Here is a 10,905-nt window from a genome sequence, read left to right on the forward strand (position 1 = left end):
ACACACACACACACTGTATATATATATATACACACACACGTACATATATAAGTATACGTCTGTTATAAAATTATACATTTAAATACATATACATATATATTTATACACCTGTGTATAAATTTATATTTATACATGTTGTTCATATAACAATTCTTAATATTCATAGCATTCCTACTCCAAATTTTACCTTCCTTTAACAATTTCCAAATCAGTGAATACCTCTACCTTCTGTACCAACTTGTACAACTCAGAAAATGATGTTTACTAATACATCACCTTTACCACTCCTCAATCCACTAGAGGCCTTTTCATTATGCCTCCCTGAATATCCCTTCACTTGTTCTACTTCTTTGTCTCCATCTATGCCATTCTAATCCAGGCTACCGGCCATGCTTTGTTTCCTTGGATTACAGCAGACACCTCTTGAGTGATCTTCCCGCTAACCAAGACCCACTTCAAATCAATCTTTGCACTTAGGAAGAATAATCATTTGAAATCCAAACCTCTTCATGTAATTGTTTTTAACAAAAGACTTTAATAAATTTCCTCTGTTCTTATCAAATCCTTTACATGGCTTAAAAGGCCCTTCCAGGTCCTGTGTTTACCTATCACTTCCCTATACCAATCATATCCTTCCCCACTCAATTACTGTTTCATAACCTGCTTTATACTTTGCTCATATCAGTGCATCCAGATTTTTTTTAATGAAACACTTTCTTCTAAAAATATTACACCTTAAAATCCTGTTCTGACAACTCTGCACTTTTCATGAGACAATGGCTTGAAGTCTGTAAAAAAAAAAAAAAATAGACCACACTAACCCAGACATAAGGTTTAATTTTTTTGCCTTCAGATGACAGATCAAATAAAAAGATCTATCTACAAAAACAAAGGCAAATTATTTCCTAGATGATTCAGTTAATTGGAAAGGAACCACCAACTATGGAGTGGCATGGTAAGAACATAACCTAGATTATATTAGGTACAACTTTTCTTTCCTATTTAAGTTGTGATGAGTTCATATTACTTACCATCGATTGATAATGGATATTAGGGAGACAAAACATAAAAGACTCTTAAATACTGAGAACAAACTGAGGGTTGATGGAGGTGGGGGAGAGGGGAAAAGCGGTGATGGGCATGAAAGAGGGAATTTATTAGGATGAGCACTAGGTGTTATATGGAAATCAACTTAACAATAAACTATAAAAGAAAAAATAAAATAAACATATTATGCCTTATTCAGACAAAAAAAATGATAATGGATATTACAATTCATTGAATGAATTAATGAATTGATAATAATGGAAAACTCTACTTTTCAGAATTCCAATCCATTTAATATGTTAGTACCCTTATCTTTAAAAATATCCCTTAGCTCTGACAGTTTCCCCTTAATAATTTTCCTATAACTGTAAGCTTTTTAGATAACTAAACCTTTAAAGGCCCCTATGCAGCTGTTCTTTGCCTCAGGCAATGACATCAATGCTAGGTTACAACAGAAACTACTTACCATATTGTAGGTGGCTCAGAACCTTCTATTTCTAAATAATCATACTTTTCTTCCATTTGGAAATCCGTAAATATGAGTGAAATTGTGTCCCCAGGCTCTGCTACAATGGTCCAAGTACAATCGGCATTGTTATGGTACTCATTAGGGAAACTAGGGCTTGAAATGATGCCACTGGAGCCTCTCATTGTTCCTCCACATGCATCTTCAGCTGCGAAAATAAGGACAAGATGTTCAGTTATAAGTCATTAAGAGAAATGCAATTAAAGCAACTCCGTTAACATTTTTGGATAAAAAGAGCAGTCCAAATATTGTGACACCAAGTGCATATTGTACTAATAAAGATGAAGTCAAATGAGAAGCCCAGGAAAACATTTTAAGCACATATGTAAATATAAACTCTGTCTTGACAATATTATAACCATTAGTTGAAATAGCAATGAAAGCCTGTAAAAAATCTACAGTCCTATTAGATCTCAGGATAAGACCAAGATTTTCTTACCATTGATTAGGAGATGAATAAAACAAAAGCAACATCATTCTTAAGGTCTGTCGTACAAAGTGTTTAATCACCTCATACATGTTTATGGCAGGGCTGAGCTTTATTTTTTAAATGTTGATACGTACAAAATAAAGAATTTAAGAGAGAATATAATTTTTGTCTGTGGCATGTTTCAAATGCTTTGGAAAGCATTTGTGAAATTAAACATTAAATAAAAATACATCACAGGGGCACTTGCCTGGCTCAGTCAATTGGGCATCTGACTATCTAGGCTCAGGTCATGATCACACGACTTGTGGGTAGGAGCCTCGCATCACATCAAGCTCTGTGCTGACAGCAGACGCCTGCTTGAGATGGATCCTCTTTCCCTCTCTTTCCACCCCACCCCTGCTCACACTGGCGGACACACACATTCTCTCTCTCTCTCTTAAAATAAATACATATACATTTAAAAAATAGATCATATATCCAGGAAACGTTAGAGAGAAATAATATAGTAATTAATACGTCTTTGATAACATATTCCTTGTAACTCCACCAAATTATGTAAACTTATTTTGCTATGTATTTATATGATAGATGTATATACAATACTAAAAATAAATATTCTACTAAGTTTATATTGGGACCTAAAGTCCCCATTTCCCAAAAAGGGGTCATAAGTTCTCCCCAAGTCTACTTTTGGCTAATGTTGTATTCTTACAGCGGTTACATGCTTGTCTATGTTTAATCTGAGATATAGAAGATAAAGTTCCTTATTTTATAAAGAAACTGAAGCTATAAAAACTTGTCTTGTCATAACAGTGTTTAGGACATTCAAGTTAATAGGCTACTAGTTTCTTGTGCAATAAATTTTCTCAAGATTTATGTTGTTATTTTGAGACACTCAGAAAATTCCATCATTTCAAATTAAATGTTGGAGGAAAAAAATCTGGCTCTAAAATGACCAGATGTTTGACATAATGGCTAACACTCTATATCTTTAATAAACAGAGATGGACAACATCCTATTTAACTTTACAATGGTCTGGGAATAGCAAAGTGCTTTGGTACAAGGGACAGCATTAATACTATACTGTACACATCAAATAACATTAGCTTCTTTATGGGACTTTTTATCCATTTAACTCTGTAATACAAACTCTGTAAGTACATTGCTCTTAAAATATGTTTAACTTTTAACACCCACTACTGTAAAAATTATATTTGTTTTTATTGCATGCCTTTTTTTAAAGTTTTGTGGGTAATTAGAATGAACTTGTGGTCCTGTCTAGACTACAAAGCATATTACTACAATTTGCTTCCCAGAATACATAGTAACTGCCCTCAATACCTTAACGTTAAACTCTAGTAAACATATCCTATACTCCCCTATCCCTGACCTCAAGTTACTTCTAATCTTTGTCTTCCCAATATCAATACCAGGGATGAGTAATACTTTGGAAATAAAATGTTACACTATCATATATTTTTATTGTAACTAGTATACAACCTATTTAAACCATAGCCCTGTCTCTAGATACAATATTAGGCAAACATAGGACATTTCAGTTGACATTCAGATTAAAGAAAAAAACTCCTTATTTTATTAAAAATCAATTCATTGATTAACATGCCCAGTCCTACATACATGAAAAATAACTGACTTCATTGGATTAAGACTCTTGGCTCTCCTTAGCTTAGTCTTATGGCAGATGGGACACAGGTAAGGTAAGGGTATGGTCACTTCTTCCCTGTTTTCCCTCTTGGTAGTTTTATTCATCCACCCTATGCACTGAACATTCTGTGGTTCCTTCCTGGAGTTGGAAGTAGAAGGGATCAGGGGACATGAATTCTTTTATTTGCCTGACATTGATTTGGTACCATTTCCAAAGGCTTTGGCAGATGATTAAAAAAAGATGGTTCTCTTGCTCATGAGCCCTTTCATGGGATCCTCAGAGGTGTCCCAATCAGTCCCCTTGTTGTGGGAGAATGTGTCTCTCTGGCCAGCTGCCTACATTTCTCACTGATACCATGGGTATAGCATAATATACTTCCATCTTCTTTCCAACTATGAATCCTTATTCTTCCAGGTGGGTCTCTTGGACAAGATTTAAGACAATTCATGACCAGAACACCAGGACATAAATCCTTCATTTGGTGAAATGAAAGCATACCTCAATTATTCATTCTCTGTGGAAATGTTTCTTCCTAACTACAGCCTTATGACTTTATAATCAACATTTAAATATTTCAACCATGGTTTAATAATAATACACTACACTATGTCCCTGGAGCTACAGGGCATACAAATCAATTTCTCTGCATGGTTTCCTTGAAGTTCCTCAATGTAGACACACAGAAGAAAAAATCAACTCAAATTCCTGATACATGAGATGGGGTACGGCTTGTAGAATAGCTCTCCCTTGGTAAAGTTTTGTATTACAGCAAAATAATTTCAACTCGAAAGTATGAGTGACTTGTACTTGAAAACAAGGTGGGAACTCAGATCTTCCAGCATTGAAACCAATGCTCTTGCCAATTCTTGTATCAAGTTTTTCATTCAGTACTCTTGTTTGATCTCTTTATTACTACAGAGACTATCATAGAGTCAATATCTGACAAAATTGTAAAATAGGTAGCATGCTTTTAGTACATGTTAGAGATACAATAGTTAGCCCTATCTGAATTTTATAACCTGTGTATTGTGATTACACCTAGATTTAAAACAATACTTATAAAAGCCAATACATTTTCTATAACCAAAAACTGTATTAGCAGAATGTATTACCTAAACCAAATTTTTTATTTTAGAGCGGAGTCCGAACGATTGAAAGGCAGCATTAGAATAAGCCATGAAACCCTTAAATCCTGTGCTGTGCTTTCTCTGCTAAGTAATATTGCCTGGTCACTGGTCAAAGTGAGTTGGTCTTTGAGTTCACTCAGCATCACTCTGCCTTAGCCACCACTTTTGACTGATTTGTGTTGTCTGCAACACCTTATGTCCAATAATTCAGAGAAAGGGCAGGATTCACAAAGTTTGTTCAAGAGAACTATTTCTTAACAGAGTCCAGACACACCTGGGATCATATTGGTTACTTTTTACAAACTTTCTGTGAATTTTCAGGTCAATTCATTTGATCATCTGTTCAAGAACTATCGATTGAGAACTACAAAGTACAAAGGGGAACCGTGTTAGTCTCTCAGGCTACAGTGATGATCAAAAGTTAGAGTAAGCTCTGCCCTCATCGAGCATTCTTACAATTAGAGTGTAAGGTTCTAAACAAGGGAAAAACAAACACTAAAACTACATTTCTGTCAGGCCAGTGAAAAAGAAGCATTTAGTACTGACATCATACATTTGGGCTTTGAACTAGTTAGGGAATTCAGGAACAGATTCCCTGAGGAAGTGATGCTAGATTAGAAATCTGAAGAGTGAATAGTAGTCATTAACGGATGAGGAGCAGAAGGAAAAGTGTTCTAAGCAGGTACACAGACACTTTCACTGGAGGAAATGGGCATTCTCTAAACAGAAAGGAAATCTGTGTGCTTTTGCCAAGACAGTGAGGGGCCCGGTGGTACGAAACAGGTTTGGAAGGCTAAGTAGGGGCTAGGCAGAGCAGAACCTTTCTCACAAGCTTATGGAATTTCTTCAGAGAAGTGGAAAGTTATTGATGGGTTTTCAGCAGAGATGACATGATTGGATTTGGGTGTTGAAAATATTCTTACAGCTCTTTGGAGATGACAGAGGAATGAGAAAATAGAGGATCACATTAGGGGGCTAAATAAAGAGTTCAGCCAATTTTTTCCATGCTTTGCTTTGAAAAAGATAAACAATGTCTTCTTTTTCAGTGTTCCAGCATATTTTTATACAGTATCTTCAAAAGATTAGTTTGATCTTTGTAGGCACTTAAGAATAAATAGCATCATGATCAAATAAATTGTAATATTCCTCTTAGGCCTGTTTTTAAGAACAATATTTTTTCACCTAAATAGTAAAGCAATATGATTAAGTATCTTAGACTTCTCTTGTAGTTAACTAGAAGTTATGTTGGCTTCAAAATATAGTTGCTTATTATTTAAGGAATATAGAGGATAATGAAAAGGTTGGTGGTTTCTCTGCTTTTGTCCTAAGCAAAGTGTATGGTTTCATAAGCAAAGAAAGCTTATGAAAGAAACTGAAGAAGACACAAAAAAATGGAAAAACGTTCCATGCTCATAGATTGGAAGAAGAAATATTGTTAAAATGTCAATACTACCCAAAGCAAACTACACATTCAATGCAGTCCCAATCAAAATTGCACTGACATTCTTCTCAAAGCTAGAACAATCCTAAAAGTTGTATGGAACCACAAAAACCCTGAATAACCAAAGTAATGTTGAAAAATAAAACCAAAGTGGGAGGCATCACAATCGCAGACGTTAACCCCTACTAAAAAGCTGTAATGATCAAGACAGTATGGTATTAGCACAAAAACAGACACATAGACCAATGGAATAGAATACAGAACCCAGAATTGGACTCTCAAATATATGGCCAACTAATCTTTGCCAAAGCAGGAAGAAGTATCCAATGAAAAAAAGATCTCTTTAAAGATGGTGCTGTGATAACAGGACAGCAACATGCAGAAGAATGAAACTAGACCACTTTTTTACACCATTCATAAAAATAAACTCAAAATGGATGAAAGATCTGAATGTGACACAGAAAACCATCAACACCCTAAAGGAGAAAGCAGGAAACTACCTCTTTGACCTCAGCTGCAGCAATTTCTGACTCAACACATCTCCAAAGGCAAGAGAATTAAAAGCAAAAATGAACTATTGGGACTTCATCAAGATATAAAGTTTCTGCACTGCAAAGGAAACAATCAACAAAACTAAAAGGCAACCAACGGAACAGGAAAAGATAGTTGAAAATGATAGGGATAGTATCCAAAATCTATAAAGAACTCACCAAACTCCATACCTAAAATACAAATAATCCAGTGAATAAATGGGCAGAAGACATGAAGAGACACATTTCCAAAGAAGACATCCAGATGGCCAACATACACATGGAATGGTGCTTAATGTCACTCATCATCAGGGAAATAGAAATCAAAACCACACAGAGATATCACCTCACACTGGTCAGAATGACTAAAATAAACAAATCAAGACACTATAGATGCTGGCGAGAATATGGAGAAATGGGAATCTTCTTGCACTGTTGATGGGATTGTAAACTGATGCAGCCAGACTGGAAAAAAGTGTGGAGGTTCCTCAAAAAATTAAAACTATAACTCCTCTATGACCCAGCAATAGTACTGCTAGGAATGTACCCAAGGGATACAGGAGTACTGATGCATAAGGACACATGTATCCCAATATTTATAGCACTGCTTTTTAACGATAGCTGAATTATGAAAAGAGACCAATGTCCATCACCTGATGAATGGGTCAAGAAGATGTGGTTTATATATATGATGGAATACTACTTGGCAATGAGAAAGAATGAAATCTGGCCATTTGCAGCAATGTGGATGGAACTGGAGGGTATTATGCTAAGTGAAATAAGTCAGTCAGAGAAAGACAGATATCATCTTGAGAAACTTGATGGAAAAATCTGGGGAGGGGAAGGGGTGAAAATTTACAGAGAGGGAGGGAGGCAAACCATAAGAAACTCTTAAAAACAGAGAACAAACTGAGGCTTGGTGGGGTTTGGGGGAGAGGGGAACGTGGGTGATGGGCATTGAGAAGGGCACATGTTGGGATGAGCACTGGGTGCTAAATGGAAACCAAACTGACAATAAATTGTATTTAAAAAATAAAGTATGCCCCTTTTAAAAATGCACATATACGTAAGCTAAATGATGGAGTTCTATGCTAAGAAGCTCACAGAGTCAAGGTGTTGTATAACAGGAAGAAAACAACCAATTCAGCCAATTATTATCACTAAGGGCAATGTGGTCTTTTAAGAAAAATCACTTTAAAAAATAATTTTTTTGACTTAGGACTTATTCCAATGGTCTGAGGAAAATGCTATCAACTCTCTTAAATTCTTAAGGTACTCAAATATATTGATAGAAACTATGGGTGTTAATTTTAAATTCTAGTAAACCTAATTTTCCTTGTTTACAATTGTATAACGCTATCATCAAATATCTTCTACTACTGAATTTTAAAATAACTGAATTTATGTAAACTTGGTAAACAATCTCTTTAATATCTTACCTATAGAGCAGGGAGAAAAGTCCCAAGTAAAATCAAAATTAGTTGTATTGAAGTGCAAATTTTAAGAAAAAAGTTCAATATTTTTCCAAAAATTAAATTGTTTACTTTTAATTTCTGTGACCCTCAATGAGATACTGAAAATACCGGACCTTGTTTTGGATTTGAGTATGAGACCATACATTTCATTCAAGATCTTGTAAATTGGAACTGTTCCAAAACAGGACAGTAAAAACAAAAACAAAACAAAAAAACCCAAAACTAAAACAATTTTCTGTAGCACATCTTTTCAGATATCGATCTCACACTGTGCTCTTTCTTGTTATTAGCTTCTTCTAAAATAGCATAAGGATTGGGGTGCAGAAGTGACAGGAAATAGAACTGTTTATCAAAAAATAGAAATTAACTGTAAACTGTAGAAAATGTGCACATTTGGTGAATTCCAGATGCTAAGCATTCAACCCAATACCAGACTATATCATGGGAAAGCTTTTAGAACTCTCCCTTGCTAAAGCTCAATCTTCCATTAGCAGTCTTAAAACTTACGTCTACGTGGGGAATATTGTTCCTTTGTAGACAAGCATTACTGTTGTACCTCTTAATTAGATAAACTATTTCAATGACATTACTAAATTATCCATTATATCACATACGCAAAGCAGCTGTTCATTTGTATACCTCTCCCTGTTTACATTTCATAGTTCAGCCTTATGCAGCTTTGTATTTAAGGAGAAATGCTTTTCTCATAGAGAAGAAAACTGAGCAACAGAGTAGTTAAATTGTACATCTTCTAGACTGGTGCTTTTATACTTTTGAAGGCACAACACATAATGCTGTTCCATGTTTTGAGGAAAAGAGAAGTCGAGTTTTGATGAGTAGAGAGAAAATTAAATAGTTGTTACCATTTTCACTTCTCAGTCCAGTTTCTTCAGCTGCTCTCATACCAAAATAGATAAAATTAAATTCACCTAAGATGTATAACAACTTGAAGAAAAGAATTCATCGTCTATCCAGATGAACACCTCATGGAAAGGGAAACAAAGCTAAGGATAAAGGCATTCAATATCAAGGGTTCCTAAGTACCCTGAATACTCAAATATGCTTTAGAGATATGCTTAATTTATATTTACCTTCCTAAGAGGCATGTTTAGAAAATAAGAAGGTAAGGTAATGAATGCACTGAGGAAAGTAATATGTGGATTTTTAAAAATATTCAGCTTAATGGGTGCCTGGGTGGCTCAGTCGGTTAAGAGTCTGACTTTGGGTCAGGTCACAATCGCATGGTTCTGGGTTTGAGCCCTGCATTGGGCTCTGTGCTGACAGAATCTTCAGATTCTGTGTTTCCCTCTCTCTCTGACCCTCCCCTGCTCATGCTGTCTTTCTCTCTCTCTCCCTCTCTCAAAAATAAAAAAAAATATTCAGCTTAAAATTTCCAATAAATAAATAAGCATTCATTCAATAATTATTTAAATTATTTAAATATTTGGAGGGAAAAACAAATCTTTAAATCAAGAGGAAGCCATGACATAACAACAGGGAGCAAATTTACATGTTTTTCTTAAAAAATAAAACAAAAACCAAGGAAAAGAAAACCTTTTTTAACATTATACCTGGGCCATACAGAATTGTGATGTCCAGAAAGGAGAGAAATAAAGACGAAGAGTCCTATAATTGCCTGTTTTTCTATCCAGAGGCACTTTCAGGACCAGAAACCAGGATTATGAGTAGAACACAATGTTCTCCCTGAGCTAAGTAGAAATTGTTCAGAGAGCATGATGTGCCCATAGTTGTAAGACAGAATTTTAGAGAGAGAGAGAGAAAGAGACAGAGAGAGAGAGAGAGAGAGAGAGAGAGAGAGAACGCACGCGCGCAAGCTCTAAAGAAAAAGAACTCAAAAATCCACCAAGTAATCCCCTGGGTATTTGCTAGATATGAGCATATATACACATAAAGGGTGAAATTCTATATGGACTGGCAAAGAGAGACCAAGGGTCTTTGTGCTAAATGGCTCCAGGAGAACACACAGGCTTGGGGATTTTGCAAATTCTTCCACGTAGGGTGGAGATTCCTTTTTGAATAAATTAATAAATATTTAAATAAATAAGTATTCATTAGAAACTTCAGAAGGGCTGAACTTCACTAGAGGGGCTAAACTATCCGCAAAGTTTACTCTAAAACTGCCCTAACAAAATTAAAAAAAAAAAAAAAACTTCAAAAGACACTAACTAAACCAAATGTAACTTCCTTTTATATCAGGAGAAAACCCAATAGTCTTTAACTGATAACTAAATCCAAACACTCAATCGCTTAAAATATGCAATGTTCAACATCTAGTAAAAAATGAGGAGCTACCTCAGGAAGAAGCAAAATATGACTCATTACCAAGAACACTATTACTCAATAGAAACTGAAAAAAAAATGATGGAGATGATGGAATTATAATTTTGTTCACCTACTTAAAGCAAGGGTTGGCAAACTACACCTCGGGCTGTATCTGGCCTATACCCTGTTTTTGTATTGCCAAAGAGCTAAACATGGTTTTGATAATTTTAAAGAATTCTAAAAACAGATGAAAAACAAACTAGAATCAAAGATACATATATGATGGGGACCACATGTACCAAGCAAGTCTAAAATATTAGTAATAGGGACACCTGGGTGGTTTAGTCAGTTAAGCGTCTGACTTTGGCTCAGGTCATAA

At 35.2% G+C, this 10,905-nt stretch overlaps 1 protein-coding gene across 3 annotated transcripts in view; it reads right to left on the bottom strand.

The window, feature by feature from the left end:
- Positions 1 to 10,905, bottom strand: part of CSMD3 (CUB and Sushi multiple domains 3) — a 1,185,533-nt gene that overhangs the window by 848,299 nt on the left and 326,329 nt on the right. For all 3 annotated transcript variants that reach the window (XM_029923716.1, XM_029923715.1, XM_029923714.1), the window contains exon 5: positions 1,514 to 1,721. In XM_029923716.1, the coding sequence (XP_029779576.1) occupies positions 1,514 to 1,721 (208 nt within the window). The remainder of the gene's footprint in view (positions 1 to 1,513; positions 1,722 to 10,905) is intronic.

The sequence above is a fragment of the Suricata suricatta genome, chromosome 15, assembly GCF_006229205.1.
Source record: "Suricata suricatta isolate VVHF042 chromosome 15, meerkat_22Aug2017_6uvM2_HiC, whole genome shotgun sequence".
In the NCBI taxonomy this organism is placed as follows: domain Eukaryota; kingdom Metazoa; phylum Chordata; class Mammalia; order Carnivora; family Herpestidae; genus Suricata; species Suricata suricatta.